This window comes from Jaculus jaculus, chromosome 4 (assembly GCF_020740685.1).
Source record: "Jaculus jaculus isolate mJacJac1 chromosome 4, mJacJac1.mat.Y.cur, whole genome shotgun sequence".
Taxonomy (NCBI): Eukaryota; Metazoa; Chordata; class Mammalia; order Rodentia; family Dipodidae; genus Jaculus; species Jaculus jaculus.
The window spans coordinates 162,077,367-162,096,691 of record NC_059105.1 but is presented as its reverse complement, the minus strand read 5'-3'; the positions used below and the strand labels follow the sequence as shown (position 1 = coordinate 162,096,691).

The following is a 19,325-nucleotide window of genomic DNA, read 5'->3' as shown; positions in this document are numbered from 1 at the left end:
AAGTAGGGATGAACCACACATGCACACATGCAAGGAGTCTGGAATTCACTGGTAGAGCAGATATTAGGAGTGAGGGAGTGAGGCTCAACTCTCCAGTACTGGTGAGGAATAGCAGAATAGAAAATATTTCCCTGGTTTTTTTTTTTCTCTCTCTAAAAAAAGAATAGAGCTCGGGAGATTGCTTAGTGGTTAGGGCGCTTGCCTGGGACGCCTAAGGACCCATGTTCAACTCCCCAGATCCCATGTTAGCCAGACGCACGAGGTTGAGGCAAGTGCAAAGTCGCACACGCCCACTAGGTGGCGCAAGCATCTGGCGTGCCATTGCAGTGGCCAAGGCCATGGAGTGCCAATTCTCTTATCTCTCTCCTGTTTCTCTGTCTCTCTCTTTTGGCCTGAAAACCCAGCAGAATTTATTTAGGTGACGTTAAAGGGACAATAATTCCAGTTTGGGAAAACAGGCAGAAGTTATGCTAAGGAGTCAAGAGGCAAGACATCAAATGTTGGTCAATGCTTGTGTAGGGAGTTGAAGCCATAAGAGACCTGGACACAAAGCTAAATGGTTGGAAGAACTGTAAGGACAGTATGGGAGGAAGACATGGTGGGGAAAGTATCCTGCTGGGCTGGACTGGGCTGGCAGGCAACCACTCCTCCAGAGGATTCTATTCAATCTCTTTCCCCTTCCTCCTCCTGCAAATTTGGGATTATGGGATGGCGCTGTTCCCAGCCTGTGGGGAGCCTAGTAGCTGTCCCTCCCCCTCCTGTCCTTGTTGCCAGGGACCTGCCCATTGAAGACCAGATCTCCCTGCTAAAAGGGGCTACCTTTGAGATGTGCATCCTGAGGTTCAATACCATGTTCAACACCGAGACTGGGACCTGGGAGTGCGGAAGACTGGCCTACTGCTTCGAAGACCCTGAAGGTGCCCAAGTGATGCCGGGCGAGGGAGACACAACAGCTCTGGGAGGAAAGGAGCCACACCATATTCTGGGATTGCAGGGCAGCGAGACTGGGTGGTGTCATGGAGAGCTTCAGTCGCTGGGGTGAACCTCCAGGCCACATACAGTTATGGGAGGAAGGGAATTTATTTGATGCTTACAGATCCAGGGGAAGTTCCCTAACGGTGGAGGAAGCTGGCCCCTTTTCACAGGTCCAGAAAGAGAGGGAAACACAGAAACAAAACGATCACCAGCAGCCTATGCAAGCACACTCCAGGAACCCCAGGGCAGAACTCAGGCACTCCACATACCTTTAGGCTGGAACTCCAGGTCCGCCCCCAGTAACACCTCCTCCAGCCAGGCAGCTGGATATCCAATCTACAGCTCCTATAACACTCCTGAATCTATTGGGGCGGGGGGAGGGCATCCACTCAAGCTACCATGGGTGGTGGAATGAAAGAACTCTGTGAAGCCAGGCATGGGGGCGCACGCCTTTAATCCCAGCACTTGGGAGGCAGAGGTAGGAGGATCGCCGTGAGTTCGAGGCCACCCTGCAACTCCATAGTGAATCCCAGGTCAGCCTGGACTAGAGTGAGACCCTACCTCGAAACAAACAAACAAACAAACAAACAAACAAACAAACAAACAAAAAAGAAAGAGCTTTTTGAGGGCAGACTGAGTGTGGGGCTAGGCCCCCTGTGACACCCCCTTTCCGTCCTGTACCCGTCTCAGGTGGTGTGCAGAAACTGCTCCTGGATCCTTTGATGAAATTCCACTACATGCTAAAGAAACTACAGCTTCACAAAGAGGAATACGTGCTGATGCAGGCCATGTCCCTCTTCTCTCCAGGTGATGGACACCCCCCCAGTCCCCAGCCACTGACACTCTCCTGAGCCTCTGCAGGAGGCGGCAGCCCGTCCTCTGCAGGGACACTTGCGCCCCGCTTTCTCCTTGGTCAGGGCTGAGAAGCAGGGCCCTCCCTAGTCTTCCCTCCCCGACCTGCAAGACTCTGTGGCTGCAGAGGTGGTTGGCTGGCAGTACCCACACCAGGGCATGCACGGAGCTCTGGTCTTTGTTTCTCTCTGCCCTGACGGCACCGCACTCCCTTCCGTTCCCTCCCCGCTCAGACCGCCCTGGCGTGGTGCAGCGCGGCGTCGTGGACCAGCTGCAGGAGCGAGTGGCCCTCACCTTGAAGGCCTACATTGAGTGCAGCCGGCCCTATCCTGCCCACCGGTGAGCCTGAACAGGAGGGGAGAACTCGTGAGGGTTGAGGGGTCCGTCCTGTCTCACCTTTTTTTTGGGGGGGGGGTTGAGGTAGGGTCTCACTCTAGCCCAAGCCAACCTGGAATTCACGATGTAGGCTCAGGATGGCCTCGAACTCACGGCGATCCTCCTACCTCCGCCTCCCGAGTGCTGGGATTAAAGGAGTGTGCCACCACGCCTGGCTGCCTTTTAAAAACTATTTATTTCAGAGCACGCGTGAGAGAGAGAGAGAGAGAGAGAGAGAGAGAGAGAGAGAGAGAGAGAGAGGGAGGGAGAGAATAGGTGCACCAGGGCCTCCAGCTACTGCAAACGAACTCCAGACACATGTCTTACGTGGGTCCTGGGGGATCAAACCTGGGTCCTTTTGCCTTTGCAGGCAAGTGTGCCTTAACTGCTAAGCCATCCCTCCATCCCCTGCCTCATCTTTTTTTTTTTTTTTTTTGCGGGGGGGGGTGTTGAGGTAAGGTCTCACTCTAGCCCAGGCTGACCTGAAATTCACTATGGAGTCTCAGGGTAGCCTCGAACTCACGGCGATCCTCCTACCTCTGTCTCCCGAGTGCTGGGATTAGAGGCGTGTGCCATCACGCCCGGTTCTGCCTCATGTTTTTAACTTCTGGTCCCCTGCCTGCCTGGGACTTTATGGGACGGTAGGCCAGAGCTGAGCCAGGGAAAGCTCTGCAACCACCTTCTGTGATAACCAGCAAGGCCTATGTGGTCAGCCTGCGCCCAGCTGAGGGGTTACACCTGTTTGTCCCGGGTCTTCTATGCTCCCGTCACTACGGCACGGCAGACACCCGCTGTCTTTCCTACGGGGTCTTCCAGCAATGGCTGACAATAGCCCTAACGGTAGTAAAGATAACAAAACCTGAGTTATGGTGGTTGTCATTAGTAAATCTATAATAGCTATTATTTATTGGGAAGTGCCAGTGCTGGGACCAAGTAACTTATGTGTATTATTACCTTTCATTCTCTAAAGCTTGCCCTGAGGTGGGTATCTGGACTCCACAGACAGAAGGGCGCAAGGGGACAGTGGAGCCAGCCAGGCGATGGCCAAAGCGCCAGCTCTTGAGTACTAAGAACTTTCGCAGAGGAACACAAACTTGCTGGGGTTGGAAGTCTCCTAACTTTGTTCTGGTTATCAGTCAAAAGGAAGGCTGGGGCTGGAGGGATGGCTTAGCAGTTAAGACGCTTGCCTGTAAAGCCAAAGGACCTCGGTTCAATGCCCCCAGGACCCAAGTAAGCTAGATGCGCAAGGGGGCGCATGCCTCTGGAGTTCATTTGCAGTGGCTGGAGGCCCTGGAACTCTCCCCAGCCCCTGTCCCTGCATTTCTCTTTCTCTCAAATAAATTAATTAATTAAATTAAAAAAGGAAGGCTACTTTCTTTTTTTAAAATTATTATTTTAGAGAGAGAATTGGCACACCAGGGCCTCAGCCACTGCAATTACATTCCAGACGCTTGCGCCATCTAGTGGGCATGTGCAACCTTGTGCTTGCCTCAGCTTTGTATGTCAGGCTTACCTGGGATCTGGAGAGTTGAACGTGGGTTCTTAGGCTTTGCAGGCAAGCGCCTTAACTGCTGAGCCGTCTCTCTAGCCTGGAAGGCTACTTTCTGCTAGTGGCTACCACATCTTCACTGTTCCTCAGTATTCCTGTGTCCTAGTGTCCAGCATGATGCCCACAGGATGGAGGGCAAGGGCAAACCTGGATTGCAGGGAGCCTAAGGTTTTGAAGATTAAGGCCCGTCCTAGGTGTTCGGGTATAAACTTGACGCTCAAATCCTCAGTTGGCCTGTATCACCAGAGATGCTGCTGGGGTGGTCGAAACTTTATTTGCTCAATCTTTACCTGAATGGAGCCAGGAGACTGTGTGGGCACATTGTGGGGAAAGCAAGGTGAGTGATGTTTTTGATCGCTGGATTGAGCAAGTTCTGGGAAGGTCTTCTAGTCTGCAAATTCTAACCTCTGGGACTATTCAATCTTGGTCCCCCAAATGTTCACCAAGGCAATGGCTTCCCTGGCCTTCATATTACTATATGCATTTGGCATCTGCAAGGCCTGGATTTCCCGCCAAGGTCTCTACATACATAGATATGCTTGGGGTAGGAACAGGGAGGCCCTGGCTCCCACCTCCAGCTCTGCCTTGTCACGGTCAGCCTGCAGGAGTTCCAAGCATCCTCTCTTGGCTGACCGGAGGTGTTCTGAGATGGAATGTGGGTGCACTCTCAGAACACGGCCAAGTCTGTTGGGGAGGAGACAGGATGGGCTGCACCCCAGCCTCTCTTCTGGCCGCCCGCAGGTTCTTGTTCCTGAAGATCATGGCCGTCCTCACGGAGCTGCGCAGCATCAACGCCCAGCACACCCAGCGGCTGCTGCGCATCCAAGACACGCACCCATTTGCCACCCCGCTCATGCGGGAGTTATTCAGCAGCACCGACGGCTGAGCCGCTGCCCCTGGGTGGAGCCTCTGCGGGACAGAGACTCAGAGCTCTCGGAACTGCTGCTTCTGGGGCTAAGCAGATGGACACACCCCGTGATGTGACTACAGCTGGCTAGTATTCTAGGCAGGGGACACAGGTGTACCCGGACCCCAGTGCAGTCTGTACAGAGTTCTGGCCTGTAGGTTAATGCCGATCCGAGATATAAAGCTGCTTTTCCCCTGAAAAGGCCCAGTGGTTGGGAATATCCACCCCCCTCCCCAAATTCCAATTCCCACCAGGAGGGAAAGGAGTGATCAGGGTAGACCAGTTGAGGGTCTACACCCCCTCTCCACTCATTCCCACCCCCACACCCCAGCCTCCTCCTGAGCTGCTTGTGCCTGATCTGTGGGTGCAGTACAGTCTTCTGGAGAAGCTGGGTGGCCCGCATCTAGTACCAGAAGCTTGTCGGGACCCCGTCCAAGGCTCATGATTGGGGATCCCTGTATCTGGTCACAATGTCAAGCGCTGACAATATGCAACCTGCTGGACCCCAAGGTGTTGATAATGAAGGACAAGCTGAAAAAGCTGTCGTTAACCAGCATCTGTTATCACAGCTGACCTGGACTCCAAGTGACATGTGACATAAGGCCAAGAAACACCGCATGGATGCTGAGCTGCCCGGGGGATCTGTGGGTATTGAGGACCCCAAGTGAGGTTTCCCAGGACATGTGCTCGTGGGAGGGAGGGTACCCGTGTAGATGGGTTTGTTCCCAGCTGACTGGGGCCTGGGTTTGTGGCAGGGTTGTGGTGACATTTAATAAATGTGCTAAGAGCAGAGCCACCTGCACGTAGCCATCTTCTTGAGTTCGCACCGGTTCTCGGAGCTAAAGTGTAGAGTGTCTGCTTTGCTTATCACTTGAGTAAAACTGCTTTTGCATTTTCACAAGTTACATCTTCATTCCACACACGCTGTTCCATACCTAAAGCTAGGCTTGGCAAATATGTTGTGGTCAAGATCAGAGGACTCAATGAATTTTCTGCTAGAGATATCACTCCTCCCCCCTCCCCAGAAAAGGTGGGAGTAGAAAAATAACTCAAAATAAAATCAAAGCCGGGCGTGGTGGCGCACGCCTTTAATCCCAGCACTTGGGAGGCAGTGGTAGGAGGATCGCCCTGAGTTCGAGGCCATCCTGAGAATACAGAGTGAATTCTAGGTCAGCCTAGATTAGAGTGAAACTCTACAAAAAAATAAAAAAACAAACAAACAAATAAAAACAAACCCAGGTGTGGTGGCATACATCTATGATCCTAGTACTAGATAGCCTGGGCAACAAAGTGGAAAAAATCCTGTCTCAAAAAAGCAGGAGGGATATGATAGAGCATGGAATTTCAAAGGGGAAAGTGTGTGGGGGGGAGGGGGAAAATTAACATGGGATATTTTTTTATAATCATGGAAAATGCTAATAAAAAATAAAAATAAAAAAATAAAAAAAAAGCAGGAGGGGGTTGGAGAGATGGCTTAGTAGTTAAGGCATTTGCCTGCAAAGCCAAAGGACCTCAGTTCGATTCCCCACAACCCACGTAAACCAGATGCACAAGGGGGTGCATGCATCTGGAGTTCGTTTGTAGTGGCTGGAGGTCCTGGCGTGCCCATTCTCTCTTTCCCTCTCTCTGCCTCTTTCTCTCAAATAAATAAAAAAAATAAAGAACAAAAAAGCAGGAGGGCTGAAGAGATGCCTTAGTGGTTAAGGTATTTGCTTGTGAAGCCTGAGGACTCAGGTTTGATTCCCCAGGATCCACATAAGCCAGATGCACAAGGTGGCACATGCGTCTGGAGTTTGTTTAGTGGCTGGAGGCCCTGGCATGCCTATTCTCTCTCTCAAAAAAATAAATAAAATATAAAAACGTGGAGGCATCATTAAAAAAAAAAGCAAAGGAGCTGGGTGGTGGGGACACATTTAATCCCAGAACTCAGGAGGCCATGAGTTTGAAGCCAGCCTGAAGCTCTAGAATGCACTCCCGGTCAGCTTGGACTGGAGTGAGACCCTGCCTCAACAAAACACTTACAAAAAAGCAAACAAAAACAATTACTCACCAAGCCCTTTCCCCCATAAGACACAGACCAACCAGAAACACACACATGTGCACATGTATTTTGCTCTTTATTATACTACACAAATTTGCAGACTGGTAACATAAAAATGAATGATTATGTATTAAAATTATTTATATATATATATATATATATATATATATATATATATATATATATGTATCATAATTTAAACAGTGTATTTGCTGGGCAGGGTGGCCCATGCCTTTAATCCCAGCACTCGTGGATGCAGAGGTAAGAGGCTAAGAGGCCATGAATTCCAGGCCACCCAGAGAATTCCAGGTCAACCTGGGCCAGAGCGGAAAAACCAAACCAAACCAAAACAAAACAAAACAAAAAGACCCCACATAGTAGCTGAAGGTTTAGATGTGTACTATTGAGTTACAAGTGAAGCGACAAGTAATTGAATGTTAAGGAATTTCTTAGCTTTTACTATTTTACAGGAAAAACTTTGAAAACATTAAGAAACTGTCAATGTAAATCAAAGCAAGTGAACAATCTTATATCCCCCAGATTTACCAGCGCCCCCTTTTACAGTACTCATTGTTTGAAAACTGAGGGTAAATTGAGCCATTCTTTGCAAACTCACACATGCAGGTTTTGCTTTTAGGGTTGGGGTGGTAGACTCAGGCATAATTAGATACAAGTTTCACATTTGGAAGAGAAGTCCAAATTTCGTTCAACAATATTCATAATAATGCATGCATCTCTCCTTCCTGCAGGAAATCCTCTTCAGTGTGCTATCCATACATACGCCTGAGTGTGGATGTGTGTCAGGATAAAGTGAGCTCAAGGCAAGATTAAGATGGTTGGGGCATAAGGTTAAACTTTCATGCCTCAAAATTGACTTTTATTTATTTTCTCTTTCTTTTCTTTTCTCCCTCTCTTCCTTCCTTTTTTTCCTGAGGTAGGGTCTCACTCTAGCTCAGGCTGACCTGGAATTCACTATGGAGTCTCAGGGTAGCCTTGAAATCACAGCGATCCTCCTACCTCTGCCTCCCAAGTGCTGGGATTAAAGGCGTGCGCCACCACGCCTGGCATTTTTTGAGGTAGGGTTTCACTCTAGCCCAGGCTGACCTGGAATTCACTATGTAGTCTCAGGGTGGCCTCAAACTCAAGGTGATCCTCCTACCTCTGCCTCCCCAGTGCTGGGATTAAAGATGTGCACCACCCACAGTGGGCTTGGCCCCAAAACTGCTTTTAAAACAACCAGGTAGTTGTGTAAACATTAACTTGATACATGCCCAGGATACAAAAAGCTGACACAGGACACATCCTTTCAGCACTGTGTGGCTTTGAAGTATATAGGACTAGGAGCCTGATTCAACTTCCCCTACTCCCCAAAGCGCATTTCCTGATTCCTATCCTCCCTGGGTTTGAGCGAGTAGAACCAAATTTCACTTTCTAGCCATCTCTGTGGCCACTGGTCTCTCTTTCTGGTTTTGGTTATCAGGAAAGGCTGGGAAGGAGGAAACAGATCTGCATGACTGATGGCCTTCCCACCAGCCCCCCTGTATACACGGCCCAGACTTTGTCCAGAAGAGTGGCCTTTCTTCAGAGAGAGAGATTCTGCGGTTCTTCCTGGCTCTAGAAAACTTACGGGCCTTATCCCGCTACCTTCCTAGGCAGCTCGTTCCTACTTGGCCTTTTTGTTTTTTTTGTATTTTTATTTATTTATTTGACAGAGCAAGAGGGAGAGAGAGAGAGAGAGAGAGAGAGAGAGAGAGAGAGAATGGGCATTCCGGGACCTCCAGCCACTGCAAACAAACTCCAGACATGTGCGCTCCCTTGTGCACCTGGGTCCTGGGGAATCAAACCTGAGACCTTTGGTTTTGCAGGCCAACGCCTTAACTGCTAAGCCGTTCCTCCAGCCTTTGCTCTCCTTTTCTACACATAGAGCTCTCCTCCTCTGAGGGTGCTGCCCGGCACACAGCTTGCACACAGGCCTCGGGTGCCTCCACAGAGAGCACCCACTACCACTGCTTTCCCCAGACACGATCCCAAAGAGCCTCCCTGGCCATCTTTGGAAGGAGTCTTTCAGGGTTCTAAGTTACATGGCTGTTTTAGACTCTTAATTGCCATTTCAAAAGCTGAGGTCAGACCTGCATCAGCGTCACCAGCCTCTGCTGGTCTTGTTGTTATCTTTGCCACCTCCATGCACCCTTTGGCTTCGTGACAGCCCCCGGTGGGTCACTCCAGCTGGCCTCAAACTCGCGGCAATTCTTCTGCCTCTGCCTCCCAAGTGCTGGGATTACAGGCATGTGTCACCATGCCTAATTTTTGTAATGTTTTTTGACAATTTCATACATGTAAATATTTTGATCATATTCACCCCATACCTAGCTTCTTTTGTTAATGAAACTAGCTTACTCCAACACCTTAATAAAAGACCACACTTGGGCTGGAGAGATGGCTTAGCGGTTAAGCGCTTGCCTGTGAAGCCTAAGGACCCCGGTTGGAGGCTCGGTTCCCCAGGTCCCACGTTAGCCAGATGCACAAGGGGGCGCACGCGTCTGGAGTTCGTTTGCAGAGGCTGGAAGCCCTGGAGCGCCCATTCTCTCTCTCTCCGTCTATCTGTCTTTCTCTGTGTCTGTCACTCTCAAATAAATAAATAAATTTAAAAAAAAGACCACACTTTATCGAATATAAATTTGTTTTTATTGAAGCAGCAGTCACATGACCTTATATCTAGCCTTTAGGCCTGACAATGATTCAGCCCTCAAAAATGGTGTTTTGCTTTTTTTTTTTTTTTTTTTTGCACTAAGAGACATAACATGTTTACATACATCATCCAGTATTGGAAATGAGCAGACTCTTAACACGTGTTGGCTATCTGGGAGGTTCAGCTCCACTGTTGGTGGTAGTAATGTTTTTACAGAGACCTCCAAGGACCATTACTAATGGATGAAAGTTAAAAGAAAATACAGCTACATCAGATCATGAGCACAGTAATCAAAGACAGCAGCTTATACATGTCTTCACAGCTGTCCCTTTCAGGGACATTTTCCCTCTTTTCAAGCAGTGTCTGCGGAGCTTTTTACATCAGATCCAAAGGTTTCCAAGCTGGCAGCTGCACCTCTTGGGACTACACACTGGAGCAAAGTCATTTCAAAGAACGAAAGATGTGGTGTTCACATCTTGATGTTTGTTAACAAAGACTCATGTTTCCCTAGTTTGAAGAACGGAGATGGTGATGTGACTAGCAATGTGGGTAGGGTGAAGAAAGAGGGATGGGCACTGAAATAAAGACCACACACTTGTGAATTTTAATTTCATTTCCAGGCTAACCTACTTTTTATTTAATGCAAAGTACAGTACCAGTTAACTATTTCCAAACCAAGTCACATAGAACGAAATGTATTTACAAGGGAATGGGGAAAGGGAAAAAAAACATTGAGCATACTTTTCACAAAAAAGTTTATATTTAAAATGAAAAAAAATTCAGTCACAGAGGCATTCAAGTAGTAATTATGTTATACAGATTTTGCTTTTCCTTTATATCAAGACAGATTTGCACAAGTGTTTGCAATAGTTTGTATACAACCCACAGTCCTTTATATATATATATAGTAAATTTTGTTTAGATTTGATTTTAAGATGGAAGTGGTCACGCTAATTGGTATGTGTACAGGCCCAAGTGATCCATCGGCAACACGTTTATAAATGCAAATTTTACAGGCAAGCACATTTTCATACATCTACCTGTATCTGCTTGTAAGACAGATATTGTAAGGAAAAAAAAAACTTAAAAAATTAACACAAGGAAGTCTACTTTGACAAGCTAACCCCTTATGTATTGGTTGTCAATTTGCTTTTATTGAGGTGCAAAACGGAGCAACAAACTTGAATACAATGGCATAACCCTTGTGAAAATAATCCAGACCCCAGGGATTACTGTCAAAGCCTGTCAAAGGTAGACCTCAGTCCGGGACTCTGCTGTGCTTCTGGCTGCTCCTCTTACGTTCAGTGGCTTAGGTTTCTACCAGAGAAGATGGACTTTATTGTAAAGCGTGCTTGAATCTCACACAGGGGAGAAAAGCATTCATCTCTGTGATTAGAATGATCACGCATAACAGGAATCGGATACAATTCAATTTTGGGTTAAAACAAGAAACAAGCTTCCTTTGGAAGATGCCAAAGTTAAGTCCTTTGAAAAGGAAGGAGGAAAATAAACGAAAGGCCAGTGTCTTTCTATCCACAAGGATAGAGAATATAGCAGTCCTCTCAGAAACCTTTGCTGGGCACAGAGAAGACGACCGGGTTGGGTGTACTTTGTTAAAACACAAACCAAATGGATGGATGGCAAGATCAAGAGGACTCAAAGAAACACCACAACATGTCATTGGAAAGAAGGGACAGTCTTCTACCTCGCTGGAACAAACACACGATGTATCAAAAAACAGCAACCTTTGGTTTAGTAAAGATTTTTTTTCTTCATCTATTCAAGACATATGGAGTACTTGGAGGCAAAAACAATATTTTTTTTCCTGCTTTATTCCCCCCCGCAAAAAAAGACCTTCAGCTGGGCATGGTGGCTCATGCCTTTAATCCCAGCACTCAGGAGACAGAGGTAGGAGGATCCCTGTGAGTTCGAGGCTAGCCTGAGACTACAAAGAGAATTCCAGGTCAGCCTGGGCTAGAGTGAGACCCTACCTCGAAAAAAAAAAAAAAATAAAAATAAAGGTCTTTATTATGGGGGCACACAGTAGAAAGGAAATTAACCCGTCTTTTGGTTGAACAGGGGTTAAGAGGCCCGGCGCAGTGGCTGGTAACTGCCCCAGGGCATTCAGACCACTGACAGACAGCAAAACCTGATGCTTAAGGTAGCGAGATCCGTTAAACCAATGTCTCTCTCTTTCTCGCGCTTGGGAAGGAAGTAGGGAAGGAGAGAGTGAGCGTGGGAAGGTCAGTCCCAGGATCTGCCGTTTGTGTAAGAACCATGGCGAGGGCTTGTGGAACAAGACAAGCAAAATCGAATCTAATTTGACGTCCTCAGCTCTAGGCTGTGTACGCTTAACACTACAAAGTCGCTGAATGGACTGAGAATGAAGTGAAACTGGCTGCTGTTACTGAGAAGGGGACAGACATTCAGAACCAGAACCAGAACCAGAACCGAGGCAAGGCTTGAAGGGAATGAGATCATGGATGTGGTGTCAGTGCAGAGGGGAGGGGATGGACAGGGACACATGACTAGAAGGAAGCAAGTAACATTTGAAAAAGCAAAAGTGAAACGAAACAAAAACCAAATACATGGACGCGAAGGCACTCCAAACTATATAGATACACTATACATTGCTAGAGTTATTGTTACAATAATACAGGCCGGTACCTACTGTACAGAGTTAAAACTATATGGCTTTAAAAAGCTCGTCTACATTTTGTCTGATTATTAAACAGAATCACTGCCCTGAACAGTAACTTTTTGCTCATTAATAACAGTTCCTGGGTCCACATATTTACATACAAAACAATACAACTTAAATTTAAAAACATTGAAAGAAAATATAATGTACAAGCTTGAATTTGGTGAGGAGCTTTTAATTATTATTATTTACAAAAAAAAAAAAAGATATTCAGAGACCTGGATCTCACTTGTATAAAAGAGTTCTTTGATCCTGCCATGATCCTTGAGAAAGAAAATCCGTGCACCTCAGCCCTCACATGCACACACACCACACGCGCACAAGTGAGAGAAAAGCACTTCACTTTCCTCTCTTCGTCTCTTACCCCACGTGTGGGGAAGGTGTTTGCTAAAACAAGCACTGATTTATATAGACTCGAGCAAGTACACCAAGTCTGGAGTAAGGTCTGGTACCTGGCTGGGCGGTTTTACTACACGCATCAGTCACGGACCTACCTGGTTCGGATGCTTTCGAAAGTCTCTCTGAAAGTCTACCGAGTCATTCCAGTTAAGGAGCTACGATGTCAGAAACTTTGATTTCGTGCTTAGCTCACATCTTAATTAGCTAGCTCTCGGAAGCACTTTTTGAAAAGTAAAACTCCACTTGTTTGATTTGGTCTAACTGACTGCATGTCCTTTTCCGTGAACTCTGATGTCACCAGAGGCTTGTGGAGCCCTTTTTGCGGCCCCAAGAGCTTAGCTGAGCAGACAGTGATCAGCAGAGGGCTCGCCATTGTCTTTCCGGGTACTCTTCACTCAGCAGGCAGCATGACTCTTCTAGAATCATCCACGTGATCAAGAAGCAGGACAGGTTGCTGAAGCCTGCATGAGGGCTGCTAAGAGCCTCCACTTCCTAACCACCGTGAGGGCGGGACCCCTAACGTGACCTAAGGTGGCGATGGGGGGCCAAGGGAGGCTACGTACAACCTAGGGCTCAGTTCTGCAGCCCTACCGTTACCAGCTAACCGTGGAGGTGTGTGCAGAAGGAGTGGGTAGGAAGGAAAGGTGGCCATCACTTAAGAGTGATCTTTAAATGTAAAATACAACTGATTGTGCCTTAAAGATTCATAGGTCAAGTAATGGCCCATAAGCACCAAGGTGACTAAGGTTCATTTTAGAGTATATAAGGCCCACAAAAATACCAACCTTAAAAGTATAAGACAAACTATTTCTCACTGCAAACATAATCCTTCAACCCTCCTTGCTTTCCAAGGAATATTGCTTTTTCTTCAAAAAACAAGAGACTGGTTCTTACACCATTCACTGATAAACAGAGGAAAACAAAAAGTCTTAACTGGGTTTGGGGGTAAACATTTTTCTCATGCTTCAACCAGTCAATTTTGATACTGTAGACAAAAAAAAAAAAAAGAAAAGGCAGTATTGAATATGTATATATAACATATACACACATTTATATATAAAGTCAGCAGGTACAAGTGACTGTTTATAATTTTGATGTGTAGTTTTTAATACCCCTACCATCATCTAAAATTATAATGGCCTATCTGACATGCATCAATAAATAAACTTAAAAAGCATGAGGTTAAAAAAGCTGAAATTAAATACAGATTCTACATTTGGGTTTAAAATTAGAACTACGCGTAAGAATGCGGCAATTCTTGCAATCTTGATTTTCAATTAAAAATATGAAAAACAAAGCAGTAGACGGTTACAGCTCACATTGTTAACTACCATGTACTTTCTCAAGTGCATCTTTTTAAGGGAAGTGACTTTAGAAAAGCTCTGGACAAATTCATTCACAGTGGTGAGATCTGCCCTTGACCTGTCCCCTTCCTATAGGCTCATCAGCTTCCTGGCCTGTGTCCAGAGCGGCTTGCTCCACTCTTTCGGGTCTCCTCCTCCGTGGGCAGAGAGCCTTTGGTTGGGCGAACAAAGGGCCACCCTAGCCCAAGGGCTGCGGTCAGTCCTGCTTGCTGCTCCCTGGAGCGGTGAGGCTCGCACTGGTAACTAAGCATCTTAGAGATCCAAACGTCAGTAACCTCCCTGGGCTACGGACAATAGAATTTCCTTTCTTGTCTGCCATACCTGCCAGCAACATGCCAAAGGCAAGTCTTCGAATCCCCGAGGCTACGGATCAATCTTAAAGTGACATTTAAGTCCCTTTTACGTTACACCTGCGAAGCTCCCAACCAATTTCAAGCTGTGCACGATACCAAAGTCTGAAACTAGACTTTAAAAGGGAAAAGTTCAAAAAATAAACTTCAGCACAGAACAAGGTTTTCTTCTTTCATGGAAGGGGCACGAGGCAGGAGTCCTTTTTGAAGTATACAATAGCAGACTTTGATTTAAAGAAAAAAAATGTAACAAAAAGCACAGGATTGTCGTGGGAGGGAGACTGTTCTAGTGCTCCGCTTCCCTCCCCCTCCCTCCCGCCCCTGGGTCTCCTGCAAACTGAGAATACAACGAACTCGGTTTGTATGTATAGATATTTTACAAGGTTAAATAAGAAAAACAATAATAAAAAGAACTGAACCCTAAAATGGACAGGTTTTTTTTTTCTCTTTTTAATTTTCTTTCCAAACGTGACCAGTGTTGCTGAGTGACACTCAAGTAACTGGTGTTTCTCCTGTGCGGCTGGCTCCTCGCGACTGCTCAGGTGGAGTTGGACGCTGATGCGGAAGCGGCGTTATTGGTCTGGCCACGGTCTCCAGCGTTAGCATCTGCAAATCCAAAGTCCCGAGAGAGCGTGAGCGAGCGTGCAACGCCCAAAGAAAACGAGCACTACACTGCTTCAAGCGCAGACTGAGCTCTGTGGTTTAAATATAGCCAGCGATAGGAAATAGGACCTCCTTCTGCCTAGCATTAGCTGGTGTGGGAAGACTAGATTTAAACATTTTTATTTGTTTGGGAGAGAGAGAGAGAAAGAAAATATGGGTGTACCAGGGCCTCTAGCCACTGGACATGAACTCCAGATGCATGTGCCACCTTGTGCATCTGGCTTTATGTGGCTACCAGGAAGTGAATGAACTTGGGTCCTTTGGCCTTATAGGCAAGTGCCTTAACTGCTAAGCCATCTCTCTAGCTACTGGATTTTTGAATAAGTTAAAGACCAGGAAGCCAGAGATAATTTCCATTAAGGCTCTTGCTATCGGACTTTGTGGTATGTGCACACTCCTCTGGACTCTAGCTCACCTGAAAATGAAGGAAGACTGGGAAAACTTGCTAACGATTCTAAGTCATCTTCCAAATGCTGCTGCATAAGCTGGTAAATGTTTGAACACAAAAAGAGACTCCAAGGGCACACGGGAGCTTTATTACTGAAGGACCAGCTGTTCAATTTATCAATTATCAGTCATTCCAAAGAAACTACACATCTCCCAATTTTCCTGTCCCCCAAACAATGCACTTAACCCAGTCTTTGGAGGGGACATGTCTATAAGGGAACAGTGAAGTCACAGTACTGCACTCAAAGAAAACAATAATTTCCTGATATGATGAATTGTACCTCAAATCAAGTTACACCTGCCCTTTGCTGAGAAAAGCAAGAGTTCTTCCCCCCTCCCCACAGGGAGACAGAGCATAGGGCGGAGGAAGGCAAAACAAAAAAGGGAAGAAGGGCTGGGAGGACGGATTGAGACCAAGGCGCTTTTCCTAAGCTCTTGAGTCTCGTCAGAAGGTGGTGAGAAGTGTACACCAGGAGCTGCTGTCTGAGAGGTAATTGGGATAGAACTAGATGAGGAAAGCCAAGAAACCAGACAGCAGACAGAGCTGACTACCTTTGAGCACGTGACCTAAGAGAATACGTCTTGGGACATGCTTATTCAGTTTCCATGACATCCTATAAATTCTCCTTACATAAAGGAATCTGCATTTTGGCTTTTGCTATTAGATTTAGATGATATTTAAACAGTGACTATAAAAGTAGCTAAGTTCATTTTATTTCTCCTATTATCCTTCTTTTACAAGCACTGTTACCTGACAGTAAAGGCGGGCTAAGATCTGATTACAGAGATCCACCTACGAATTACCAATGACTCTACAGTCCTCAGATGCTCTTTGGAACTTCTTGCTGATGTACTTTTCTTAGCCCTAATCCAATTTCATGAGCATTTATTAAGCATGAACACTAGTGATTCAACTTAATAGCTTTGTGATTGGGAACATGTTACTTTACTTCCCCATTCTTCTTTTTTTTTTTTTTTAATTTATTTATTTGAGAGCAACAGACACAGAGAGAAAGACAGATAGAGGGGGAGAGAGAGAATGGCCGCGCCAGGGCTTCCAGCCTCTGCAAACAAACTCCAGACGTGTGCGTCCCCTTGTGCATCTGGCTAACGTGGGACCTGGGGAACCGAGCCTCGAACCGGGGTCCTTAGGCTTCACAGGCAAGCGCTTAACCGCTAAGCCATCTCTCCAGCCCCCCATTCTTCTTAATTCTTTCATTGGTTAGTGCTAGTACTACCTACTGTGTATGAAAGGAGGCATGTGAAGTGTCCAGTATGGTATCTGGTAAATAGTAACTATTCAATAAGCAGACTGGTCAAAGAGATGCCTGAAACATTGTTTTTAATCTAAAGCAATTATAATCACAACAATAATAATCACACAAGCAGTAACCTATGCATGGTTTGTTCTTTTTGGGGGGCAATGTCTTCACTATATGTAGCCCAAGCAGGCCTTGGACTTGCAATTCTCCCAGCTCTGCCCCCAGAGTGCCGGGATGACAGACATGTACCGCTGTGCCTGGAAATCCTGTGGGGGCTTCCAATGTGCCAGGCATACCGTGCCAAGTGCTTTGCAGGCAGCTCATTTCGCCCAGACAGCAGCCCTCAGACGTAGGTACAAACCCACCCCTCCATTTTTTCAAACAAGATAAAGGGGACAAGGAGATTTAAGTAATAAACCCAAGGCTATACCATTTGGTCAATAGGTGGAGAAGAAGACAGAGGAAGCATACAGGACAGGAGGTGACAACAAAGACTTCCTAGCAAAGAGGAAAACATGCTTCAAGTGGACTTTTATTTAGAGCTAATCTCAACAAAAGCCAGTGTGGTTTCCATTATCTAAGAGTTATGCAATTCCAATAGAAGAGTGAATTTTTAAGAACTAAGAGTGCTTTCAAATAGTCTAGGGTAAACAGAGGTAAAAGTATTCTGGAAACAATTCCAGATTTGATAGTCTGCTAATATTGTCGAATCCAAGAAACAGTGCCCATTCCTGCCTTTCATAAGTTACTATGGTAACCCTATCCCCAACACAGGAATGGATAATAAACTTTACAAAACCATCAGCTCTGAGGGAAGGAAGGCATAAGATCACCCCAACATATCGTCTTAGCTTCCTTCCAAGAAGACCCCAATCACCTCTTGGTCCCCATGCTTTTGATGGCACCAGGCACTAAGCTCAGCAGCCCCCACCCCCCAGGTAGGGTCTTGTTCTAGCCCAGGTTGACTTGGAATTCACTATGCAGTCTCAGGGTGGCCTTGAACTAATGGCAATCATCCTGCCTCTGCCTCTAGAGTGCTAAGATTAAAGGCGTGCACCACCATGTCTGGCTGGTACCCATGCTTTCAATGTAGACCCTTCCCATACCAAATAGGAATGACCTGTGTAACCAAAGAGACCCTACAGAAATCATGGCAAGCGATTCTAAAGCTGGGACATAAAAGACATGTGGCTTCTGTCTTGCCCTCTCTTGGATCACTTGGTTCAAGAGAGACCAGCTGTCATGACGTGACACTCAAGTAGTACGATGACAAGGGCCACACAAGGAGCAACGACAAAGGTCCTCTGCATACAACCAGCTAGGCATGTAATGACCCAACCTGGAAGGAGACCTTGTAGTTCCAGGCTGGCCACCAGATCACTGCCCGCCTGGCTAACTCTGTAATTGCAGCTCAAGAGAACCTTGCCCAGCTAGGCTGCTTCTCAACTCCTGATCCAGAGATAATAAATATTTGTCTTTCAGTTGTTAAATTTGGGGACAACAGTACAGAATACAATGAATACATTTAAAGAACTTGGGGTTTGTACTCATACACCCACAAGACCATTACTGACCAAGTCCTGCTACATTCTCAGATGTGTTCCTAATAAACACAGAAAACAAAGATTCTGTGAGACAACTGACTCCCTGAACTTTTTCAGAAATCAACTGTTTTCTAAGAGTATATAGTTGTATGGCTAGGTATATATAGTATATACTTGTATGGCATGGGTATTGCCAAGCAAATTATGCATTTATTTTGTTTGGGTCTTGGTCTACTGAGGTAAAACGTCACTCAGCACAACTTAGCACGGAATTCACTATGTATCTCAGGCTGGCCTCAAAAATCTTAGTGATCTCTTGCCTCCGCCCCTAGTACTAGGGTTACCTGTGTGTGTCACCACACCCAGCTTGTAAGTTTTTAGAGTAAAAGTTCGTATCTGGCACTCACATGTATATTTTTCATAGCAAAAGTTCCTATCTGATACCCACATATATATATTGTAAATTTTTATAGTAAAATACATATTTGGTGTACCCATACATGTTTTTACTATAAAAGTGTGTGTGTGTGTGCGCGCGCACACACATTTTCCCCCTAGGACAAGATCATTTCCTTTCTCGCCTTTCCCCTGTCCTCAAAGATCTGGAAGTTCCTAGATTCTGGAGTCACAGATCAGCACCACTTTCTCAGTACAGAAGAAACTATTCCACTTAGCTTCTTAGGTCATAAATTCAAAAGTTCTTGGCACAGTGTGTTGCACACGCCTTTAACCCCAGCACTTGGGAGGCAAAGGTAGGAGGATCACTGCAAGTTCGAGGCCAGCCTGGGACTACCGAGTAACTCCCAGGTCAACCTGGGTTACAGTTACACTGTAACCCTGCCTTGAATTAAAAAAAAGAAAAGAAAACAAACAAACAAAAAGATGAGAGGAATTCTGAGGTAAAAACAGAAGGAGAGGAAGCCAAATGCCATGGATAGATTTTTCACAAGATGTCAGCAAAAATGGATTTTAGAACATTGAGATAGTAAGTAGGTATTGTGATTTTTATGGCCAGTCTTTAAGCAACTGTAAATAATCTCACTGAAGAGAAAATGGAAAAGGAATCAAGGAAAAGGGTTTTCTCTGACCAGCTCATTAAATATGAAACAAAATATAACCTTAATTAGAACACATATATTCAAAGACTAGAAAATAACAGTGTAAACCCGCTAAGGACAGGTCAGAACTGGTTGAATATGGTTAAGAC

The 19,325-nt window shown here is 46.0% G+C and overlaps 2 protein-coding genes across 4 annotated transcripts in view; one reads left to right on the top strand and one right to left on the bottom strand.

The window, feature by feature from the left end:
* Positions 1–5,450, top strand: part of Nr1i2 (nuclear receptor subfamily 1 group I member 2) — a 49,145-nt gene extending 43,695 nt beyond the window's left edge. The window contains exons 6-9 of the mRNA XM_045147988.1: positions 775–917; positions 1,666–1,782; positions 2,061–2,166; positions 4,493–5,450. Coding sequence (XP_045003923.1) covers positions 775–917; positions 1,666–1,782; positions 2,061–2,166; positions 4,493–4,637 — 511 coding nt within the window. The 3' untranslated portion in view covers positions 4,638–5,450. The remainder of the gene's footprint in view (positions 1–774; positions 918–1,665; positions 1,783–2,060; positions 2,167–4,492) is intronic.
* Positions 5,451–9,990: 4,540 nt separating this feature from the next.
* Positions 9,991–19,325, bottom strand: part of Gsk3b (glycogen synthase kinase 3 beta) — a 191,082-nt gene continuing 181,747 nt past the window's right edge. For all 3 annotated transcript variants that reach the window (XM_045146943.1, XM_004666845.2, XM_045146941.1), the window contains one exon: positions 9,991–14,808. Coding sequence is in view for 2 of the 3 variants with exons in the window: in XM_004666845.2 (XP_004666902.1) it covers positions 14,741–14,808 (68 nt within the window). In the remaining variant the exon portion in view is untranslated. The remainder of the gene's footprint in view (positions 14,809–19,325) is intronic.